General features: G+C 43.1%; 1 protein-coding gene across 3 annotated transcripts in view; it reads right to left on the bottom strand.

Moving 5' to 3' along the window:
* Positions 1-687: 687 nt before the first annotated feature.
* Positions 688-25,021, bottom strand: part of MARCHF6 (membrane associated ring-CH-type finger 6) — a 124,960-nt gene continuing 100,626 nt past the window's right edge. For all 3 annotated transcript variants that reach the window (XM_030551703.1, XM_030551702.1, XM_030551704.1), the window contains 4 exons: positions 16,118-16,207; positions 8,721-8,853; positions 4,178-4,313; positions 688-2,252 (listed from right to left, as the gene is read on the bottom strand). In XM_030551703.1, coding sequence (XP_030407563.1) covers positions 2,162-2,252; positions 4,178-4,313; positions 8,721-8,853; positions 16,118-16,207 — 450 coding nt within the window. In that variant the 3' untranslated portion in view covers positions 688-2,161. The remainder of the gene's footprint in view (positions 2,253-4,177; positions 4,314-8,720; positions 8,854-16,117; positions 16,208-25,021) is intronic.

The following is a 25,021-nucleotide window of genomic DNA, read 5'->3' as shown; positions in this document are numbered from 1 at the left end:
ATTTCTTGAAGACCAGTTTATCTGGATAAAAAACACAAATTACAAGAGTGCACTACTGAAAATGCTACATGAAGAAGCACAGCAGTGCCGGCAATATGTGAGTGGTAAGACTGTTTGGAATTGTTTACCAAAGGCTATGTCCAGGATCAGATCTTGGTGGAACTCAAAGCGTTACCAGTAAATTTCATTTTTTTGAAAAATATTTATCTTACAGAAAGTACACCACTATAAATATTCAAGCGTAAAACATTTCCATGTCAAAAATATTTGGGATGTGAATACTCAATTTAACTTTAAATTGACATGGACAGGGAAAATGTTTTGGCCATCTTTCCATTACTTCATTTTACTGGACATTATCTAAGAATCACTCCGAAATGCTCACATATTATAGTTCAAAATGACTAGAATAAGGTAATGTAAAATACCAGTTGTTGGCCTCTTGGTAGCAATAGCCCAATCCCCCTACTGCTTAACACAGATGCATTTGGCATGTGTCCACTGTCAAGGAATCTAGGCTCCTAATACCAAGATATTAATTCGGTTTAAAAAAATCCTGGACCAATACAGCTCTCAAACTTCACTGTCAAATCAGAGGCAGAGATGCAGTACCTTATATATGTCCCATGTATTATATTTTATATACATATAATTAAGTATGCAATGCTCAGGGAGAATGCTGAGTAATAATTTAAGTATGTTCCTTTAATTTTCTGATTACTACAATAAATCTCCACACATTTTTTTTCCTCATAGTCCAGAAATGGATAACTGCATCTAAGCACATGATTTAACTCTACTTAAAGCTTTGTATTATTGTTCTGTATTTTTCTTTAAAAGACATCTACGTAAAAAATCATTATCACCACTGAAAAAAATTCTATCTAAATATAAAAATATCAGAAATCGCTGAACTTGATTTTGGTGGCTCTTGTTTGGCTGTATCCTTGCAAAGAAATTAGTTCATTTTTCTTTAACTCTGTTTAATACTATGTGGATTTCTTTTACCACAGGGAACATTCTGTACATGTTCACTGAAAGTTTCTAGTGTTACTCCCATACAAATGAAAAGGTAAAGATTTGTTTTATTTTTATGTGATCTAATATGAAGTTTATAGTATAATTTGCAGCTTTGGTTGTAAGAAAAAAAGTTTTTCCAAGGTCTTCAGTGAAAGAGCATTTCACAGCATGTTTCTTACACTATGGTCCTGTGCAAACATATCAGCTAAGCTTCTCCTGAGTAAATATAACACCAGGAAAATTTACTGTAGCCATTTAAAATGCAGAGCTGTAGAGATATCAAGGAAATATTGGTTGATAATTAGAACTGTACTCTTACATACCTCTCAATTGGCAGGTTTAAGTGCTCCCACCATTTAGCGCTACTGAATTTTGATTTAGTGCTTAGAATCATGAAATCCTGATTTCCAGTGCTAAAGAATTAATGTTGCTGAGCCCTTACAAGTACTGTCTAAATAAGGAAATATTTTTCTTGACCTACCAGTAACTGTACAATATTACAAACCCAGACACATGAAAAAAATAATCAGGCAATAGAAAATGTACAACAGCTTTGGTGTTATACAAAACAATAAAAAAGACTGACAGTAAGGTACATAGTTCATTGTGTTCTTACCACAGCCACTTACTTCACTGCTGACTGGAAGGGTGGTTATTTCCTTTTTATATTCCCAGTGTGGCCTTCCAGCCCAAGAAAATCATATTAATATTACTGTAATAAGACTGTCATGAACACCATAAAATATGCTCCAATTTTTATAAAAATGCTTGCCTCTTTGCACCATTGCTTTGTGGCACATTGTTTGTCAACAGAACAGCAGTCCAAAATAAAGTGACAACTAGATTTAATAAATTAATATACTTTTTTAAAGATGTACAATGCACATTCTTTTTAATCCAAGGTTTTAGGTATCAGGATACTTCTATTTACACATTTACAGACCTCAGACAGCACTGATAACATCAGAATATGCAGGTAAAGGAGCAAAACCTTAACTGCTATCTGACTGCTACAAAGAGAAGCAAAAAATAAAAACACTGCTGAGAAGATCATTGGGAAGGATATCCAAAGATTGAAGAAAAGTCTGTGAAAAAGGACATGTAAAGGCAAAGAAAAGGCTGAGTGTTTAATGTGACCATTCTATTCTTGTGAAGACTGAGGTGGCGGTGTTGATGTGCTTTGTTTACCAGATTTTCGCTCATAATTCACAAGTCGTTGCCCAACAAGGTACCTGCGATTTTAAAGATAAACAGTCATCATTCAACAAAATGGTAAAATGTCATGAATGCACTTTTCTCACCCCTCTAATGTCCAGTGTATTGAAAGCACTACTACTAATGTAGCCTCCCCCTGTCATTCTAGTCAAGTTTGTTACTCCACACTTGAACCTCCTCACTGGCTTCCTTCCATCCTTTTACTTAAAAACAAGCTCTTAGTTCGCATCTTCTTGGCAGGGCAGGATTAAACACAGGCATTACTGGTCTGTGTCTAGGGACCCAAGTCCTGATTACCACTGAATCTCAGTTTTTATTTTAAAGAAATATTTCTATCCTTTGTAGATGGGTTACATTTTCAAATTCTTCTTCACAACAACCGCCTGACGGCAGGTCTACACTTAAAACGCTGCATCAGTTGGCACGTAGCTGTGTCGTTGTAGTGCTTCAGTGACGGTGCTACACAGATCAGAGAGCTTCTACCATCAGCACAGTAAAGCCACGCTGGCACAATGTAATTTCCTTCTACCACTGCCTCCTTGCCAAATCGCTCCTTACATTCTTCTTAATCCTGTCACATTACTGCTTTTTGCCTTTTGCACTCAGTTTCATGTCTTTTTTAACATTAATCCCCATGATCAGAAGCCCCCTCTTTCTACTAATTCTTCCTGAGAACCCACTTCCTTCAGGAACCAATCTATCATTCTCTTCCTCAGCCTTTTCTCATGTTCCTTTTTCCAACTGTCACCTTTTGTCATGTGCACTTCATATAAAAAGCATAAGCCACATTCCCTGTTGAAGTTCTGTGCTATATCAATGATTTAATTCAACAAGGTTAAGTTTAAAGAACTATCTTGCATGCATATGCTTTATTTGTAAATTACTTCAAAATCTGATTGTGTAAGTTTCCCTTTTCTACAAGGATGATTTGTTGTAAAATATGGTTACTTACAGAGAGGATATGTGTATTGCTCTTCAATTAAGTACAGAACAGCAGCTAAATTTTTAATAAAGTGGAGTAGTATCAAATTGAAAACTTTGTAGGGTAAAACAATCTGCTTATTCACAGTGCAACTGCAGCACAGGCTGTACTTTCCCATGCTGTGCTACCACTATGCCTCTCCACAGTGCTGCAAGGGCCACATCTAGTAGTGAGATGTTTGCTCATTCATTTCACTTCTCCAGTCTTTGTTTTCTCTAGTGATGATGTCAATAAAAGAGCCATTCAGGTTTAGTTTTCTAAAGCACATACATCTACTAGGGAAACCCCCCAAGCACTCTAGGTGCCCGTAACCCTCCAACTGCCAGAAGCTGGGACTGAATGACAGGAGATGGATCATTTGGAATTGCCTTGTTCTGATCATTCCCTCTGAAGCACTTGGCACTGGCCATATCAGAAGACAGGATACTGGTCTTGATGGACAGCTGGTTTCACCCAGTATGGCTGTTCTCATGAAACAAAATCATCCAGAGCTGTTACATTTTAATGACTTTTCATTGCTACCAAATACCAGCGGAGGCCGTATTTGAACTGGTAACAGGAAATCCACGGCAAGTTTCTTTAGCCATCCAGTCTCTTAGTAATAATATTTTATTGAGGTACTTTATTGTGAAGGAATCTTGCACTTTTATTAGGGACTTACACATATTGAGATTTTTCAGCTAAATATTTAATTCCCCAGTACTTTTCCAACACGTCACATTGAGAAAAATCAGTACACAGCAAATATCATTTGTTCAAATATGTTAAAGCAAATATGCTTTCTAATTATATATGATTGGTGCCAAGGATGTGCATGAAGAATGTGCCCATTTCCATCACGTGACACAGCAATGAAATGGTGCATGGCGTTACATCATTTCTGAACACAAAAGAGGTCTGATCTCACTTGTCACAATTTAAGAAAAATTTCCACCTACAGGGCAGGTGATCTGTACTTACTTGTCATTTTTAATATGTTCATAAAGGCGCTTGAACTGGCGGACTTGGAAGGACAGGATCCCCATCAAAACCACTACCATGAGTAGGAAAGGATAAATTCGGCGCTGTACCAAATTTTGCATTTCAGCAGTAACACCTGCAAAATATATATAGTTAGGTCCACATATATCCATTCCACCTTGCAGTATCTAACAACACTACTGAACAGAACATGCACTTTTCTCCCCGTCTGCCCCAGTGAACTACCACAAGTAAGGCTAAATATTAGCATGAAATATGCATTTCTAAATACTATATATCAAATGAATCATAATTGAGGAAAATAAACTAATTTGCCTACCCTTCCAAACAAGCATACCTTCAGTTCTATTGCTAGTAAGTATCTAGTTTTACCCCCATTTCCTCATTTAATTGAAATCATGAGTTTGTGAACACAGTCTGTATGTGCTCATTTATGTTACACTTTTATTGGAAAACAGGCAAATAACATGTCCAGAATTTTAAAAGATCCAACATAATAACCGGGCACTTGGCCCTGCAGTTGTAAGTACTGTGAAAACCCAAGTTGCAAAACCAAACAATGAGCAAGAGTCCTGCTTGCTTAATAATATATATGTAGTTTCAGATATGATGAGATGTTCACCTACATTCACATAAGAGGTGAATGACAAACTGGTACAATTACTGTACTCTCTATATCCATAACTGCTTCACATATAAAAGCTTAACAAAAAACAAGTGGTAACCAAAAAAAACCAGTTACTTACCTTTCTGTAACTGTTCTTCTTCGAGATGTGTTGCTCATATCTATTCCAGTTAGGTGTGCGTGAGCCATGTGCACGGATATCGGAAACTTTTTCTCTAGCAGCTACCTGTTGGGCCGGCTGGGGAGCCCCCTGTAGTGGCGGCGATATGGTGTTCTATATAAGACCCTGCCTGCCTGACCCCACTTCAGTTCCTTCTTGCTGGCTACTCCGACACAGGGGAAGGTGGGAGGGAATGGAAGGTTCATATTTAGGGCTACACGCCTAAGCAGTTCTTGTAGGACTCTAAAGTCCATCGGAGGTGGACCAGATGTGGATGTGCCAGCCACAGCCTCATCAGGGGAGGACCAAGATGACTCCACCGGGAGAGCCAGGTCGGAGGTGGCCCCTTGGTCAGCTATGGGTAGCTTTTCCTGGGCACCTGGGGTAGCCCCTACCATGGGTGCCGACTCCGCGGGTTGTTCCAGGTCTGGAAGGGGGTGTCTGAGGGTCGCCTCAGGAGACCAGCTGTCTGACAGTGACGTCAGATGGGCAATCAGGGGACGCCCTGGGCCTGATGATATGCCCGGGGGTCCAAAATGCCACTGGGCACCGGGGGGTCATGACTGAGGCTTCTCAGGCCTGACTGGGGAATGTTCGAAACCCCTGAAGCTCTCCCCAATCTGCTGGAAGGGGATTGGGATTGTGACAGCCAAGGAGGAGTGGTGCGCAAATGGAGCAGAGGGGGTACAGACAAGGGTCATATGGAGATTGGCATGGTAGAGCTGATTGTGACTGTGACCGATGGCATGTTGACAAACGGTGCCGCAATGGAGAGCGGTACCGCTCCGGTGACTAGTGCCGTGAGGGAGAACAGCGCCGCAAAGAAGATCGGCAACAAGTTGCGGGCCAGTGCCGTGGCAACAACCGGCGTGGGGATCGGCGCTCCGAATGGTGTTGGTCCGAACGGTGCCGCGAGGCTGCTGAACGTGACTTGGACCTTGAGCGAGATCATGTTCCAGCAGTAGACAGTGACCTCGAGCGTGAATGACTTTGAGAATCGTGGCTGCGGGACCAGCACCGCGAGTCTAACTGCTGCTGTGAGTCAGACCGGTACTTGGAGCGGTGCCGGGACTCTGAAAGACGCAGTGTGGAGATGCTGGTCTGAGGGCTGACAGTCCTAATATTGCAGGTTTACCCTTGGACAATACCAGGACTCGGGCCAGAGCCGGTGCTTGGATCGGGGACACCAGCGCTGTCATTTCGATGAGCCCTCCGGCGGCCTCAAAGGTATCTGGAGTGGAAGGCAATGTAACCTCTTCCACTTGTGCAGTGCTGGCATGAACAGACAAGGGCCTAGTGGCCTTGTCAGGCTTAGAGGCCTGGTCCGAAGCTTGCTCGGTTTGGCCGGAGCGACCGCTTCAGGCTTAACAGAGTGTCCTCCCAAGGCTTGCTCCTTTCGAGCAACTGGGGAACGGGAACGGTGCTGGGGTGGGCGTCTCTGGGGCCCGGGAGATTGTCGGTCCCGAGGTGGGTGCAGGATCTTCTGTGGTGCCGTGGCCGGTACTGCTGGGGGAGCACTGCACACCGACGTGCTCAGTCCCGCGTCTTGAGAGGGACACAATGCGGACTCCATGAGGAGCTGTTGTTCGGGGCTTTAACGCCTTGCAGATTTTGCACTTGTCGGCCTGATGGCCCTCCCCCAGACACTGAAGGCAGGAGTCATGGGGGTCGCCCATGGGCATGGGCTTGTTTGAAGAACTGCAGGGTTTGAAGCCCTGGGACGGCATGCCCCAGAGCCCCGCAGGGCAGCTGTTGAAAGGCGGAACTGCCCTCAACTACTGAACTATACTTAACACTACAGTAACGCTTAACGTTAAGATAACTATCAACAATTAACTAACAAAGGTAACTACTAAGAGAAAGGTAGGGATTAGTGGAGCAGTTGAGTTACAACAGACCATTGTTCCAACAACCGTCATGGGCGGTAAGAAGGAACTGAAGTGGGGTAGGGCCGGCAGGGTCTTATATAGAACGCCATACTGGTGCCACTCCAGGGGGCTCCACAGCCGGCCCGACGGGTAGCTCCTGGGAAAAAGTTTCTGACATCCGTGCATGTGACGTGCGCACACACCTAACTGGAATTGATATGAGCAATCACTCGAAGAAGAACTGATGTTTCATTAAAACTATGAATTCTTTATTGATGTTTCTGCTGAAATTTGCACAATTTAGTTACTGGTCTAGAAAGCAGGTGGAAACAGTCCACTTCTGTGGAACTCAAATTTAAGCAAAACTCAAATTCAGAAACATTTAAACAACTTTAATGTAGTGATAACAATATAAAACAAAATACATTAGTTTCCCCTACTCTAGTCTTCCCTTTGCATCCTCTCTAAGAATTGACTCCTTTTCCTCAGCTCAATAAGCTTTTAATGTGTCCACCTACACTAAAAAGTGCCTGGCTTCTGTGATATTTGACAACCATGGGTGTCAACCACCATCCCACAGTGGAAGCCATACATGGTATCATTAAACAATTATAATCCATACTCAGTGGGAACCACATCCTGAAAGAAATCTTTCCTGAACCCCCACTTCTGACCTTCAAACAACCCCCAACTTCTTCAAGCTCATGATCAGAAGCAAACTCTCCTCACATCAGGACACCAACTCAAAGCAGCACCAGACCTTGGAGAACAACAGATGCAAAATCTGTAGACATATTTCCACTGCTACAATGATCAACATCCCCCAGGACACACCTTTCAAGATTGATGGGTCCTACACATGCCTATCACAACATGTGATGTACTTATCCAATGCACAAAATGTCCCAACAACAACTATGTGGGTGAAACCAGACAATCACTCTCTAATGAACTCACACAGAAAATGATAAAAGACGAAAACACCATATCATCTGGGGGTGACTGCTTTTCACAAAGCAATCACTCTATATCTGACCTCTCAGTTGTCATCCTCAATGGAAACCTGCACAATATTTTCAAAAAATGAGCCTGGGAGCTTAAATTCCTAACTTTGCTAGACACTAAAATCATGGACCGAAGTGACAAACTGGATTAATGGCTTATTACAACAATATATATATAATCCACTTAACCCCTACTTCCCCCAGCGCTCCTTCCCCCAAATAACTGGAGAGATGTTAACTGGCCACTTCACCTTGAAATGAAATGAGTGTTAATTAATTATGCTAAACATAACTGTGACATACTGTATACATTTCCTAGACCTGAAGAGCTCTGTGAAAGCTTGTCTCTCACCTACAGAAGTTGGTTCAATAAAAGATGTTATCTCACCCACTTCGTCTCTCTAATATCTCATTAAAACATATTTATATTCAATGTATCAAAAAAATTACACAAAATGCATGATGACATCACTATTTAAGCATTTAAATTTGCTAGTTAACATTGATGCTGTATTGTATTCCCTTTATTACATCTAAGGCTATGTCTACGCTAGAGAGCGGTGCAGCTGTGCTGCTGTAAACTCTCTTGTGTAGCCGCTCTATCTCAATGGGAGTTCTCTCCCATCGACATAATTCATCCATGCTCGACGAGCAGTGGTAGCTATGTCAGCGAGAGAAGCTCTCCCGCCAATACAGCGCTGTGCACACTAGCACTTATGCTGGCGTAATTTATGTCACTCAGGGGGGCGGAATATTCACACCCCTGAGTGACACAAAATTTCCCGAGAGAAGTGGTAGTGTACACATAGCCCCTATTCGGCACAATAGCCAGATAATGAAACAATTACCTATAATTTATACTTACCTAACAAAGGAACAACACCAGAAGCGATGATATAAGGTACACAAAGGGAAAGCAATAGAACAGAGATGACAGGTGTTGCCAGTTTACGAATTATAAAATGTAAATCGATATTACGAATGCCATTTGCATAAACCTAAGAAGAAAGACAAAACAATTAGGAAGAGTGATTCAGAAACAATCGCTACAGGTTTTGGTAAATAAAAGTGTTTTTCATAATTCAAATTTCTTTGTTAGTACTTCAATATTTTCCTTAAATGTACCTACTTAAATAACTATGGTGACACCTTCACAGGTTACCACAGACTTAGGGCTTGTCTACACTTGAAATGCTACAGTGACACAGCTGTAATCCACCTCCCTGTGCTGTCTATACCAAGGGTTAGGTTGGCTTAATTACAGCGTTCAGATGTCTGGACTATTCACACACCTGAGTGGTGTAGCTGGGTCAATCTAGGTTTTTAGTGTAGACCAGGCCTAAGAAAGGCTGTTTTTCAGGAGAGTTGGAGAAATGGCTATGACGGTAGAAAAAACAGCAGCAACTGCAAAACTTATTTTTAGTACTGCTGGTGATGTTATGAAAATACAAAAATGTTTCAGTAACTAGTTTTTAATAAAGCAGGTGTTTAACAACTGTTAATTTAATTTTTTATTCCATGAATTTTGATCCATAATTATGAAAGTACTTAGCATACATACCTATGTAATTTTTCATTATATATTAAGTTTATCATATTTATATTCTTTAAAATATGTCCAGGTTTCTATTTTTAATAATACACAATCTCTCTCTCTCTCTCATGCTATCATTACTCCTCAATTCAGAGACTTCTGCATGTCTACAGATACACATACTACTGTAACACACAACACATTCTGTTTCTCCCTCAGTGGTCCTTTTTCTAATAGGTTTTATTATACTCCAGTTATTCCATAAATGTCAGCAATGTAAACTGCAAAAACAAGGAACTGTAGCATCTAGTCTACCTCCCATCCATTTTATTGTAACTTTCATCCTAGTGAAATACCTAAAACTGAGTCTGACGATGTGGGTATTCACCCACGAAAGCTTATGTGCCAATATGTCTGTCAGTCTATAAGGTGCCACAGAACTCTGTCGCCTAAAACAGTAGTCACTATTAGATTTTTCCTCACCTTTAAATCTACAGTTGTATCCTTGGTGTACAAGTAATGTAGTGTAAACTTGTACCAAAATGCCATTCAGCAGGCATGTGGTACACGCAGAACAAGTAACTTGCATGCAGTGGGTGTGAAAGGAAATATGGTGATAAGAATATTATGATAAAATCAGCCAATCCACCAAAAAATAAAGCTACCCCAAAATCTCCAAACTAAAACCAAAATATCATTGAACCAAGAGCTTGACGGAACAAGTGAGTGTTGGCAGCATGATCTGAAGCTCAAATATAGGCTCCTCTGAAAAGTCAAGAGAAGAAATTCCAAAGTGGTTCCAACAAGTCTGTTTCATACCCTCTGTAACCTTTTTAAGAATTGTTTTATCCAGTCTATATTAGCAGTTAAACTCCTTTTAAAATCAGCTGAAGTGGAACCAGGAAGAACTACTGTCAGCAACTAACTGTTGCCCAAGGGTATGTAGGAAAGGACTAAGAAATCAGTTTAGAAAAAGGAGGAGAGTTCCATCTTCCAGAAGTAAGTGATATATCTTCATTTTGAAAAGGTGCTCAGATATTAACATGATAAATACTACAGAAGTGTCTATAAATTTTTCCTGGAGGCATTCTGCACCATTGTACAAGCACAGAATTAATGTTCCCCTCACATTTCTCTCCTCCCCCACAGAATAATTGACTCCGATGGGGAGGTGAAGAGAAGCTATGAGAGGGGTCACAGTGCAGTTATACCTTTTGCTCACCAGGAGCTGCTGTGGCACCAGAAGAGAGGGCAGCTGGCTCATGGAGTGCAGCAGCCAACTGCAGAGAGGGAGGGGGCAGAGGCTGCCTTCCTCACAGCGCCCTGCCCATACAGCCAAGTGAGAAAGCCCAGGACAGACAGAGCTGGGCACACAGGGTTGCTGGGAGAGGGGGTCATACAGACCGGGGTTCAGAAGGGCTAGTGGGAGGGACAGAGTGTGGCAGGGGCATAGGAGCTAGTGGGTGATAACACTGAGCTGGAGCTGAATGGGAGTGGGGGTGCAGGGACACATGGGGATAGGGGCAGTTATGCCTGGCTCAATGGGAAGTGGAGGTGCAAGGACACATGGAGACAGGAGCAGCTATGCCTGGCTGAGAGGTTCAGGGCCATATGGGGACAGGGGGGATGTAGAGGTGCAGGGCCACCCAGGGATGGGGCAGATGTGCTTGACTGAAGGGGAGAGGCTAAGGGTATGTCTACAGTATCCGCCAGATTGGTGGGTAGCGATCGATCTATCGGGGTTTTTTTTATTGTGTGTAGTGTAGACGTGATAAATCAATCCCTGATCACTCTTCCGTCGACTGCTGAACTCCAGCTCGATGAGAGGTGGAAGTAAAGCTGATGGGGGAGCGGTGGTCACCGATCCCACGCCGGAAGGATGCGAAGTAAGTGGTTCTAAGTCAATCTACGATACGTCAACTTCAGCTATGCTGTTTTTGTAGCTGAAGTTGCGTATCTTAGATCGATCCCCCTCGCCCTAGTGTAGACCAGGCCTAAGGATCAGCCAGGGTCTGCATGGGGGAGGTTCCCCAACTCTCTAACAATTCCCTCCCCCCTAAAAAATCTCCTCCATACTTCCCCCTGCCCCCCTCTCCCCAAAACACAACAACTCTCCAAGTTCACTTCCAGGCTCCTTCCTAGCAATTACTTCCCTCTCCCTCAGCTCCTCCATTATCCCCAACTCCCCCAAGTCTTTTCACTGCTTCTGAGGGGTGTGGGAAATACGTTTCTTTATTGTAGTTTAAATGAATTACTCAAAGTTCGTATCATGGTACAATTCCCCACTCTGATCCTTAGCGTCCAAAAGACGGGGTACCAGCATGAATTCCTCTAAGCTCAATTACCAGCTTAGTACTTGTAAGCACTGCCACCAACCAGGAATTCCAGTGCCTGGTACACTCTGGTCCCCCCAAAACCTTGCCCGGGGAACCCCAAGACCCAGTCCCTCTGGATCTTAACACAAGGAAAGTAAACCCTTTCCCTCACCATTGCCTCTCCCAGACTTCCCCTCCCTGGGTTACCCTGGAAGATCACTGTCATTCAAACTCCTTGAATCTTAAAACAGAGAGGAAAATCCACCTTCCCTCCTCCTTCTCTCTCCCCCTCCCAGACTCTCCCTGAGAGAGAAAGTAATCCTAACGCAGAGAGAAATTAACCTCTCTCTCCCCCTTCCCTCCTTTCTCCCCACCAATTCCCTGGCGAATCCAGACCCCGTCCCCTGGGGTCTCACCAGAATAAAAAAAAACAATCGGGTTCTTAAACAAGAAAAGTTTTAATTAAAGAAAGAAAAAACAGTAAAAACTATCTTTGTAAATTTAAGATGGAATAGGTACAGGGTCTTTCAGCTATAGACACTGGGAATACCCTCCCAGCCTAAGTATACAAGTACAAATTAAAATCCTTTCAGCAAAATACGAATTTGAACTCCATCCAGCCAAATACACATTTGCAAATAAAGAAAACAAATATAAGCCTAACTCGCTTTATCTACCTAGTACTCACTTTTCTGAACTTATAAGAGCCTGTATAGGAGAGATTGGAGAGAAACCTGGTTGCACGTCTGGTCCCTCTGAGCCCCCAGAACAACCACCAAAAACTAACAGCACACACAAAAACTTCCCTCCCTCAAGATTTGAAAGTATCCTGTCCCCTGATTGGTCCTCTGGTCAGGTGACAGCCTGGCTCACTGATCGTGTTAACCCTTTACAGGCAAAAGAGATATGAAGTACTTCTGTTCCATTAACTCAACTATCTGTTTATGACAGTTCTGTATTTATATGCCTAGCAAGGAATCTGTCAAAAAACATTTCCTGAATCTTTTTTGTTATCTGTATTGTTAGACATATTTGCTGACAGGTATATTGAAATAAATCACCAAAGTAATTGAAACTGGCATGATTATATTGTGTTATTTTGCCAAATAAAATATACAGAATCCTGCAGAATTTTAAAACATTGTACACATTTTTAATTTTTTTATGCAGAATTTTCCCAGGAGTAATAAATAAATGTAGATACCTTATTCTTCCCAAGTGACACTTAGCTTTCTCTGTAAGCCCAGTAAGAATTTATCTATCTTAATATTCTTTAGTTGCTCATGTCTATGTAACAAAAAGTTCTCAAGATCAATTTTTTGGAGGAGAAGTTTCCTCCTTAATCTTGGTTAATTTGGTATAGAATCCATCATCTGAAGCCAACTTCCACTTTTCTATTAATTTTCACTTTCATTTGTCATCTAGTCATGTTTCCAGAGAATGAGTCAATTTAAGGCAGTTACATCCTTTCCTCTCATAGCAGGAAAGTGTAGAGGAATGGATAAGAAATTAGAAAAATGTGAAATAGACCCTCATTTATTGCTTAAAAGATGTAGTGATATAAAAGGTAAGTCTCAGGAAACCTTTAACTTTCTTATTTACTGCTCTCCTTTTTAGTTAAGAAACAGTCATATTAAAAACTCTTGACATACCTTTAAAATAGTAATATCAAGTTTTCATATTTGTAAAATCTTGAAAGTTAGGAAACTGAAACTTCATTTTAACACTGATGATTCACAATGCACATCTGTATGCAATATTTTTCTATTTTCTATTCCAGTTTTAAATTGTGCTGTAGCTTAATGTATTAGATACATACAATAAAAATACAGGATATATGTCCTGAGTTATTAGTGGTATTATAACAATTATTCCATTTTCTGACTTGAGTGTTCAAAATTGACGTTTGTGAACATTTATGTATTTTTTTCAAAGAACTGACTTGGATATTCTGAGTAGAAAAAGTGCAATCATATTTAGGATTGATCAGTTTACTACTGTGTCTCCATACTAAGGTTGATTCTACCATTCTAAGACTGATTTTGACTCCCAACTTTGCCAACACTTGACTAATCCATAAGAAAGTTGGCATGCAGTATCATCTATCAGAGCAGGATTTTTCTAGAAAGCTTCAAGCAATGTAGAAAAGCATTTCTGAGATACTGAGGTTTCAAAACCCTTCAAGAAATTACTTGTGTAAAGAAAAAACACAAAACCCCCACAAATGTTAAAAAGTCTAAATTTCAAAAATAAGTTAAACTTAAAAAGAATGGAAACACATTTAAGGTCACCCACACCATTTTTACTTGGTGTAATCTACAGAGCAATGAAAACCGAGTAACAATCCTGCCCTCAAACACTGTACCATCACCCTGCTAATGATCCCAAAACAGAGAAGTGATGTAGCTGAGCCTGAAATAAGAGTAAGAGAGACTTAAACAAAAATACCTGTGTCTAGAGAGAAAAATATTCTGACTGTCTGGCATTTACATAGGGTCCATATAGCATAAAGTGAAGCATTTACCTCACTTCACCAAATGAGACAATGTTTGGGACAATTATCAAAAACAATACACTGTTTCAAATTAAAGCATTGCCATACAGAGATTTAGCAGTGACATACAGCTGTGGTATCTGGCACTACAAACTTCTTAAAACACCATTTTATTTTGAGAAGTGACTATATAAAAACTGGCATTTTCTTGTACAACAGTTACCTTCTCTAAGCATATAGCTGCTTAACTTTACTAAAATAAATGTTTACTGCTTTGTATTCCTTGTTAATACTGAAAAGCGAGCAGCTATGGAAGAAAGCAAGATTCTATTCCACCATTAATAAAACAGAATATTATTTTATCTTAGATTATCTTTTTGGACATACAGGGTCTCTTTACTATGTGTTTCTACAGCATCCAGTTCAATGAGGTCCCAATCTTGATTATAACAGGAAGTCATTACTGCACTGAACTGCTGTAAAATTACTACTCATGATTTGTAAACCAGAAGTAATACAGGCTGACCCTCAGTTTCCAGGGTGAGTTGACAAAGTTGGCATTTAGAAAGACCATATATTTACTTATAAATTTAATAGATGTGATCTGGGATTATTAAAATAAACATAGAACCTCACAGATATTATTTTTAAACAGATTATTATAGAATCATTAGGGTTGGAAGAGACCTCAGGAGATACTCTAGTCCAACCCTCTGCTCAAATCAGGACCAATCCTAACTAAATCATCCCAGCCAGGGTTTTGCCAACCGGGCCTTAAAAACCTCTAAGGATGGAGATTCCACCACCTCCCTAGGTAACCCATTCCAGTGCTTCACCACTCTCCTAATGAAACAGTTTTTCCTAACATTCAACCTAGACCTCCCCACTGCAACTTGAGACCATTACTCCTTGTTCTTTCATCTGCCACCACTGAAAACAGCTGAGCTGCATCCTCTTTGGAACCCCCACTTCAGGTAGCTGAAGGCTACTATCAAATCCCCCCTCATTCCTCTCTTGTGCAGATTAAATAAGACCAGTTCCCTCAGCCTCTCCTCATAAATCATGCGTCCCAGCCCCCCAAATCATTTTCGTTATCCTCTTCTGGACTCTCCAATTTGTCCACATCCTTTCTGAAGTGGGGAGCCCAAAACTGGACACAATATTCCAGATGTGGCCTACAACTATATTTTAAAGGCTGGACCTCAAATTAGGTAGTTTATACCCATGGGCGCAGCACGGCAGGCAATTTGCATGTACGTACAAAGCCATGTACTCCAGACTTCAACTTCAGAGACCAACTACGCAAATAAAGTAGATTTAGTAGATTACAGACTTAAAGTCATAAACAAGAACCTTTAGCAAGAAGTCTCCATGTGCAGTGTGTGCACAGCTGGCAGACAATCAGTTAAGACTGAATGAATAACTTTAATTGTGTATTTCCATACATTATAATTTCCAAATTTAACCTTAACTTTAAATTTCCTAGCTAATATTAAAAAAAGAAAATCAAAACTTTTCAAAAAGACTACACTATTCTCAAAGATTTTTTCCATATAGCTAATTTTTATTTACAGCCTGGAATTCCAGTTAACAAAATTTTGTGCCTGGTAATATCTAAATCAGAAGATAGAACTCAAGGACCAAAAAAAAAGTTATGATTAATGAGAAAAATCAGCACCAAGAAATAAAACTGTTAAGAAATATCTGGAGGAAAAACATTGCAAGACATAACCAGGCATTTGGAGAAAGAAAAGTTGCAATATGATGTTAACTCAAATGGAGTGGGGGATGGACATACATGGCTTTTGAAATAGGAGTTACCAATCTTCGATTCAGGTCCTTCCTTGTTTTTGTTCTTTTTTATCCTTAACTTATATTTTAATGTGCTCTAACAAAGAAAAAAAATGTTACTTTCTTACCTGTTCAATAACTGTTTTCAACCACCACTGTGGGCCCATCAGAGTTATGGCAGCAATTATTTTGGCATGCAGAACTCCAAGAGCCCAGTCCTAATTTTATAAAAGTGAACATAATAGTAAAAGTCAACTGTCAGTATTTTCTAAATGTATCTTGACCAGCCAAAGATTTATTACAACAAATTTTTAATATCAAAATTACTTAAAACCATTAGAAAATTGCTTTATTATTTACAAAGTGGAGTAGTTTAAAGATAGCATCTTTTGCTAACTCGTGAGAAAAAAAGGATGCTGTGAGGCTTGAGTGCTTGTAAAAAGCTTTGAGATTTTTGTACAAAAGGACATCCTAGCTATTATTAAACCAATGACAAAAAATAATATAAACATTGCACTTTTTCAGTACACTCCTGAACTGGACAGGTAAGGTTGTTAAGATTTTTATTTCTAATTTAGTTTTATTTTGGTTTGCAAGACATCTACAGTAGAACGTCAGAGTTATGAACTGACTGGTCAACCATACACCTCATTTGGAACCGAAAGTATGCACCAGGAGAGACAGACACAAAACAAGAAAACAGTACAGTACTGTGTTAAACAAACTAAAAAAAATAAAGGGAAAGTTTTAAAAAAGATTTGACAATGTAAGGAAACTGCTTCTGTGCTTGTTTCATTTAAAATTAAGATGGTTTAAAGCAGCCTTTTTCTTCTGCATGCTAAAGTTTCAAAGCTGTACTAAGTCAATGCTTAGGTGTAAACTTCAGAAAGAATCATAATGTTTAGTTTAGAGTTACAAAAATTTCAGAGTTATGAATAACCTCCATTTCTGAGGTATTTGTAACTCTGAGGTTCTACGATATTTCTTGGAGAATGCAAAGCACAGAAATATGCAAGTACTGAAGCAATTCAGAGATTTTAAATATCCTGCCTGTTCACAAGGATAGACATGATGCATGCCCAGGTGAGTGAGATAAATCAATACCGTTTATATGTAGATAACAAACCACCCAGCTGAAAAGTTGGTGTTTTATCTATGTTGCAGCCCTCAACTAGGGGAGTTCACAGAAAACAAACTATGGATTTTTAGGGGGATTTTAAGTGTAGGTTAGATTTTAGGCCTATGGATCCATGAAGTATCTTTCCTTAGAGGTGGCCCGCAAACAAAAAACAATGGGATTACTTGTTTGTTTATACACATAATAAAAGCAAAAAGGTTCTTTCAAGAACTTTTTACATTAGAAATTCAGTTCTTGTATACCTTATTTTATTTGAAATGCACTATGGACAGCTACAGAACTGTTAGGATTGACTCATTACAGATTAGGAAGACCGGAAGAGCCCCGGGCAAGTATCTCCTCTTGGCCCCTCAGCAAACTGCTACGGGAGCTCTAACCACTGACCTCCCAGATGTTTGTTCAGACTCCAGAGGATTAAGAGTCCAGGCACTGCCACTGTCTTGAGGTCCACAGGTATACTTTCGGGGTACAGCTCCTTTGTCTAGTACCTCATCCTGAGAGATTAGACCACATGGCCCCATGCCTTGCCCCTAGAGCCAGTACTGATTCCTCAGGCTTCACTCATAGCTTAAATACCCCCTCCTCCAGAGCTCCACACAGAGGTGTCTTCTGGTTTACATCTCCAAGGGAGCATGTGGTAGGTGTAAACAGAGCCCAGAATTCTTCGGTTGACCTACCTACTGCCTCTCAAGGAGGCGGATTACCTACTCTGATGGAAGAGATTCTCCTGTCAGCATAGGTAACGTTTACACTGAATCAGCTGTGCCACCATAGCATTAAGTGTACTTTGCATAAAATTTTAAACGACCACAGCTCTCTTTAACAGCACGAGAAAGAAACAGATCTATACAAAAATAAACCTATGACCAAATGCACCCCTGTATTCACACCCTACACATTTCTGTAATAATCTTTGTACAAAATATGACTTGTGAGGTATCATCTGAAAACTAATAATGCACTGGTCAATAATATCATGGCAACATTATATGTAAAATTATGAATTCCCCCTCTATGATGTAGCACATGTTCAAATCCACACAACCCTGACTAGCAAGAGTGGTTAAACAGGTTTATCTTATACAATGGAATGTGTGTTTACCTCAATTTACATAAAAGTAGTAAACAGGGTTCTTGAAACAGCAAGAGTGAGACAAGGCAAATCTGTATTTCAGCATACTCAAGGGAGAAGAAAGAGCATGCGACCACTTCCACATGGCCTTCTTTAACGCTTGAATAAACTTTGCTTTGAGCAGTAATCCTCAGAAGAATCCAGTTCGAAGGGGGACTGGATTATAAAAGTGAGGGGCAAAAACATCCCCGCTCCTTCTCTCACATGCCTAAGAATACAAAGGAACAACCCGGGACAGATCCTGACTTTAGCACTGTTGTTGGGAACGTGTGTAAGGATTATATCTTGATTCAAAGTCTAGTTTGTCAAATTTAAGCTACTAGGAAGCGTCAGATCTTTATTTCTCTTGTACAAGGTATTACAAAGTCAGAAATGGTTACTTGTACTCATCTAAAATCTCTTTTTGTAGTTAATAAATTAGTTTTATTCTTTAAAACTAAGCCAGTGCTATGGTTGAACTGAACTGTTTGAGTAAACTCCAACTAACTATTGCGTATTGACCCCTTACGGGGGCAAGGAACCTCTAATATCTGAACTGCCCAGGAGATGGCTGGACAGTGCACAACACACATTTCTGAGAAAATTCGGGCCTGGGAGTATGTTGGGGTCATCCTGTAAGTCAACAACCAACGCTGCTGGGAGACAGAGTGTTACTGAAGTGTTGTTGGCGGGCTGCTGGGATCAGTTACTGGACCAGTGCTGTGGCTATACATACTCAGGATGTGACCTGCAGGTTGACTGAGAGTGACCCAAGTTCAGAGCTATCGCAGCAAAGCTTTCTGAGGCATCAAAGTTTGCAGGGCAATTGCTGACACAACCCCTCACTGGTCTGGACTGCACCCAGAATGTGATAGTGGCGTAGTTGAAACAGGATTTATACAAAGACTGGTATTTTGATGGAGATTTACACCTTAAGCACTGGTATAACAGTTTTAAGTGAGTCTTAAGTGTGGTGGCTGGGCACAATACAGAGAGTTTACAGTTTGTTATTTTCTGTTTATTTTGGTTAAAAGAAATAGAACAATAGTAAAGCATAAACATGAGCATCAGAGAAGCAACTATAAAGCTAGAGCTGGCTAGGTAGGAGAAAGAACAAAGAGACAGAGTGTGAACACCAGAAGTGATACACAGATGTGAAAGCCCAGGAAAGGATGGCAGAAACGCAGCAGCAGGAAGATGCATACTGATGAGTCATGTAACTGAAAGACAAAGAAGCCCTAGAAAAGGAGGAGAGAGAGTATAATCTGGATATGATGGCAAGACATGGATAGATCCCGCAGTCCCCAGGCATTCCCTTCATCCAAATAGCATTCAGCTGAGAAGTTGTGCACAGCATACAAGTAAAACAGACTGTACTGACAAATATCTTAGCACTTTTGAATAGCTATGTGAAGTTCATAAGGTTCCAGAGAACAAGGAAGTCCTCATACTGATTGCAAAACTCTCTGGTACAGTTTTAAATATATTTAATGAAATGTCAGTTGGAGAGGCTTTGAAATATCCTGAATTTAAAAACGCTGTTTTGCACAGGTTTCAAATTACTCTTGAAGTGTATAGGTTACTGTGAAGGTCTTTTTCCCCCAGTTTGAACTTTAGCGTCCAAAAGTGGGGACCTGCATGGACCCTTCTAAGCTTAATTCCTAGCTTAGGTCTAATAGCGCTGCCACCAGCCAAAATACAGTGTTTGGCACACTTTCTGTTCCCCCAAAACCTTCTCTGGTGAACCCAAGACCCAAACACCTTGGGTCTTAAAACCAGGAGAAATAAACCATCTCCCCCCCTTTCCCCCTCCCAGACTTTCCCCTCCCTGGGCTACCCTGAGAGACTACACTGATCCAAACTCCTTGGATCTTAAAACAGAGAGGAATTAACCTTCCCTCCCTCCTCCTTTCTCCCCACCAGTCCCTGGTGAGTTCAGACCCAATCCCCTTGGGTATTAAAGAAGGGAAAAAATCAATCAGGTTCTTAAAAAAGAAAGCTTTTAATTAAAGAAAGAAAAAGTAAAAAATTATCTCTGTAAAATCAGGATGGAAAATGTTTACAGGGTATTCAGATTCATATAGCCTAGAGGGACTCCCTCCCCCCTAGCCTGAGATTCAAAGTTACAGCAAACAGAGGTAAAAATCCTTCCAGCAAAATACACATTCACAAGTTAAGAAAACAAACATAAGACTAATCCACCTTTTCTAGCTAGTATTTACTATTTTGAACATGAAAGACTGTTTCAGAAAGATTGGAGAAAGACCTGGCTGCATGTCTGGTCCCTCTTAGCCCCAAGAGCGAACAACCAACAAAACAAACAGCACAAAACAAAGACTTCCCTCCACCAAGATTTGAAAGTATCTTGTCCCCCCATTGGTTCTCTGGTCAGGTGTCAGCCAGGTTCACTGAGATTCTTAACCCTTTACAGGCAAGAGAGACATTAACCCTTAACCATCTGTTTATGACAGTTACAATTTAGGAAACCCAGGAAATGTGCTGGCATGAGTCATAGTGAGTATGCCTATAAAATGTGTGATCTAATGAGAAAACAGGTAAAGAGAAAGTGAGCTGAAAACTATGACCAATTGTTTGATCTCTTTGCTCAAGACCATTTCCTAAGCAACTCTTCTGAGGAGGTCAGACATGCAATATGGAAAAGACAGTTATCTTTTCTGTAACTGGCGTTCTTTGAGATGTGTTGCTCCTGTTTATTCCACAGTAGGTGTGCACGCATGCCATGTGCACTGGTGCTGGAAATTTTTCCCCTAGCGGTATCCGTAAGGGGGGAGCACCCCCCGCAAACCCTGGAGTGGCGCCTGCTCGGCGCAGTAAAAGGAGAGCTGCGCACTCCCCCTACCCCCAGTTCCTTCTTGCCAGACAACTCTTGCAGTGGGGAAGGAGGGCGGGATGTGGAATAGACATGAGCAACACATCTCGAAGAACACCAGTTATAGAAAAGGTAACTGTCTTTTCTTCTTTGAGTGATTGCTCATGTGTATTCCATAGTAGGTGATTCGAAGCTGTATCTGCTGGAGGTGGGTAGGAGTTCATGATTTCTCGGGACGGAGTACCGCCCTGCCGAACCCAGCATCATCCCTGGTTTGGGAGACTATTGCATAGTGCGAGGTGAACATATGAACCGAAGAAGACCACATGGCTGCCCTACAAATGTCCTGAATAGGGATGTGGGCCACAAAGGCAGCCGACGAGGCCTGTGCCTGCATCAAGGGTGCCCTAACAATAGGTGGTGGGAAGATACCCGCCAGCTCGTAATAGGAGTGGATGCACAAAGTGATCCAGTTGGACAGCTGCTGAGTGGAAATCAGCTGGCCTCTTGTGCGCTCAACTGAGGTGATAAACAGCTGTGAGGACTTTCTGAACAGCTTGATTCGCTCGAGGCAGAATGACGGAGCCTGCCTCACACTGAGCGTGTGGAGGCGGCGTTCCTCATTAGTCGCGTGAGGTTTGGGGCAAAGGACTGGTAGGAAAATGTCCTGACCCATATGGTAGGCGGAGATCACCTTTGGGAGGAACGCGGGGTGTGAGTGGAGCTGGCCCTGGTCCTTATGAAACACCATATACAGGAGCTCGGAGGTCAGGGTCCTGAGCTCCGAGACCCGCCTGGCCGACGTGATAGCAATTAGGAAGGTCACCTTCCATGAGAGGTGAGACCAGGAACACGTGGCCAGCGGCTCAAACGGGGGCCCCGTAAGCTGAGCCAGCACCAGATTCAGGTCCCACTGTGGGACCAGGGGCTTAGAATAGCACCAGATTCAGGTCCCACAGTGGGACCACGGGTAAAGCCGGTCCAAATCCTTAAGGAACCGGCCAGTCATAGCATGGGAGAACACCGTGTGTCCTTGCACCGGGGGATGGAAAGCCGATATGGCTGCCAGATGCACCCTGACTGACGAGAGTGCCAGGTCCTGGGTCAGACGAAGTAATCGAGGATAAGCTGGATCGGGGTGGCTGTTGGGGATACACCTTGGTCTGTTGCCCACCTAGCAAAACAAGACCACTTCGCCATGTAGGAGCAGTGAGTGGAGGGCCGCCTACTCTCAAGGACGCGCTGAACTGAAGCTGAGCATGTCCTCTCCTCGCCACCTAGCCACACCAAGAGGTGAAGAGGTGCTAGGTTGGGGTGGAGGAGACGGCCCCAGTCCTGAGAGAGCAGGTCCAGGCGGAGCGGTAACGGCCATGGCAGACCCACTGCCAGGCCCAAGAGGTGAACCGTGACCATTCTGGGAGGAATGCACACAGCCAATTGTAAAAAAGGGAGCTTTACTGGGAGTGGATCCCTGCTGAAAAATAGCAGGATACCCCTGAGTGTCCCGTCAAAACCACTTTTTACCAGTCTGCTTGCCCTTAGAGGACCCAGGCTTGGGGGGCAGACCAGTTTTGTCTTTGCGGGCGTTTCTTATAGTCCCGTCACTTCTTATGGGCGGCCTCGTATTTCGGGAGGGCGACCTGGGCGGGAGCCTGCTGTGGCTTGAACTTGGGTTTTGCCGGAGCAGGGACATAGAGGCCCAGGGTCGTGCAGGAGTTTTCCATGCCATGCATCCTTGTATCCGTTTCCTCTGCAAACGGCGCCTTCCTGTCAAAAGGGAGATCCTACATCAACGACTGTGCTCTGCTGGATAACCCAGAATGCAGAAGCCAGGATGCCCATCTCATGGACACCACTGAGGCCATGGACCATGTGGCTGTGTCCGCTGCATCCGAAGCGGCCTGCAGGGACGCCCTTGCAGCAACTGCCCCTTCCTCCATGAGTTCCTTAAACGCCTTTCTATCGTGCTCCTGGACGGAGTCCTCAAACTTGGGGAGGGATCCCCAGAGATTAAACTTGTAGTGACTCAGGAGAGCCTGATGGTTTGCTACTCTCAACTGGAAGCCTGAAGATGAATACATTTTTCTCCCGAAAGCATCCAGCCTCCGAGTGTCTTTGTTCTTTGTGGTCGGGGCTGGCTGCCCCTGTCACTCCCTGTGGTGACAGACTCTACCACCAAGGGGCTGGGTGCTGTGTGAGTATACAAATACTTGTGCCCCTTACTGGGTACAAAGTGCTTGTGCTCCGTCTTCTTAGAGATGGGAGCCAATGAGGCTGGTGTTTGCCATAGGGTATGTGAAATTTTCACCACCCTTTCATGGAGTGGCAAAGCCACCCTGCCCGGTGCCGAGGGGGACACAACATTGAACAGGGAGTTTGAGGGCTCCTCCATTTCCTCTGCCTGGAGATGGAGGCTCGCTGACACTCTTTTTAGTAATTCTTGATGGGTCCGGTAGTCCTCTTGGGGGATGGAGGAGGGTGGGGCCACAATGAGCTCCTCTGAACAGGGCAAGGAGGCCAGTGTGGTGCTTTGGGTGTCAGCTGGCACTGGAGGATCCATCACCTGGTCAGACTCCGGGCAGGGCAACGAGGAAGCAGGTCTTGTTGACTCTTTCCTCGGCAGTCTAGGGATGGAGGCTGATGGTGCTTCCAACGCCCCGGCCACCAAGCGAGCCCCTATCGGGGGCTGCGCTGGAGGCCATGCTGCTCACTGGTACCACTGGGCCAACCATGATGCATGGTGCCACTGCACTTGCTGAGGCACCGGTGGGGCCGGCTGATCAGGCTGACTTACCTGGCCTGTAGACAAGCGATTGTGAGCAGAGGTCGGGCTGGCGTACGACATGCTGCTGCCTCCGGACCGGGAGTGGTGACGGTGCCGGGATCTACCTCAGTCACAGGATTGCGACCTCGAAACAGGAGAACAACATCGATGGTAGTGGCTGCTGACCTGCGATGGCAAAATGCCAACAATCAATGCCTGGAGCTACACTGCCTTGGCGGAGACTTTGAGCGGGATTCCGAGAGGGAATGACATCGGTCATGCCGCGACTGACTGCGGTACTGCCTTCGAGATAAGGACTGTTGATGACATCTGCCACGGTCCCATCTGTGCTCGCTCCATGAAGACAAGCGGTGCCGGGAGTCCTGATCGGATGGCACCCATCCAGACAGTCTAGCCGGTGTCAAGAGCGATCCACATGGACTGAGCCCTGAAAGGTCACTGGGCGGTAAGTGGTGTTGGGAACATTCCCTCGACCGAAACCAGTACCAGGCTGGCAGCGACTGTGGTGATCCCAGCGGCGGTTTGCCTCTGGAGCGTGGGGCCAACATCGATGGCGCTCCTGGGACCGCCATAGACATGACATCCTTAGTTGCCTGGAGGGCTTCAGGTGTAGATGACATCCGGAGAGGCCTGCTCCATAGGGGCCGGGCTACTCTGCTCCGCGTGAGTCGGAGGCCTAGGGCCCAATGGGGACCGAGGACTACCCGACATGGGCCTAGTCTCTGTCCCAGACTTCCCTCGGTGCCATTGCATAGAGAGAGTCTTTCCGGTCCTCTTGATATGCCCAGTGGAAGGGGAGCAACGCCAACTAGCCGAAGGTACCGGAGGGTCTCCACGTACCAACGCCGTAGTGCTGGGTACTGGATCGGAGCAGCGTGCCGGGGTCGGGACCAGCGCCAACTCCATCAGGGTGGCCCGGAGTCTAATGTCCCTTTCTTTTTTAGTCTGGGGCTTGAACGGCTTGCAGATCTTGCACCTTTCACTGATATGGGTTTCTCCCCAGCAGCGCAGACAGTCTGTGTGCGGATCACTCCTTGGCACAGAATGCCTACGGAGCCGTATGACTTAAATCCTGGAGTACGGGGCATGCCCCAGCCCGGGCTCATTAACTAACTAAACTTTACTGAAAACTAACTGACTACAGGTACTACTGAACAAACAGTTCTGG

This window comes from Gopherus evgoodei, chromosome 2, assembly GCF_007399415.2.
Source record: "Gopherus evgoodei ecotype Sinaloan lineage chromosome 2, rGopEvg1_v1.p, whole genome shotgun sequence".
Taxonomy (NCBI): domain Eukaryota; kingdom Metazoa; phylum Chordata; order Testudines; family Testudinidae; genus Gopherus; species Gopherus evgoodei.
Note: the sequence above shows the minus strand (reverse complement) of the source record. Positions and strands in the feature narration are given on the sequence as shown.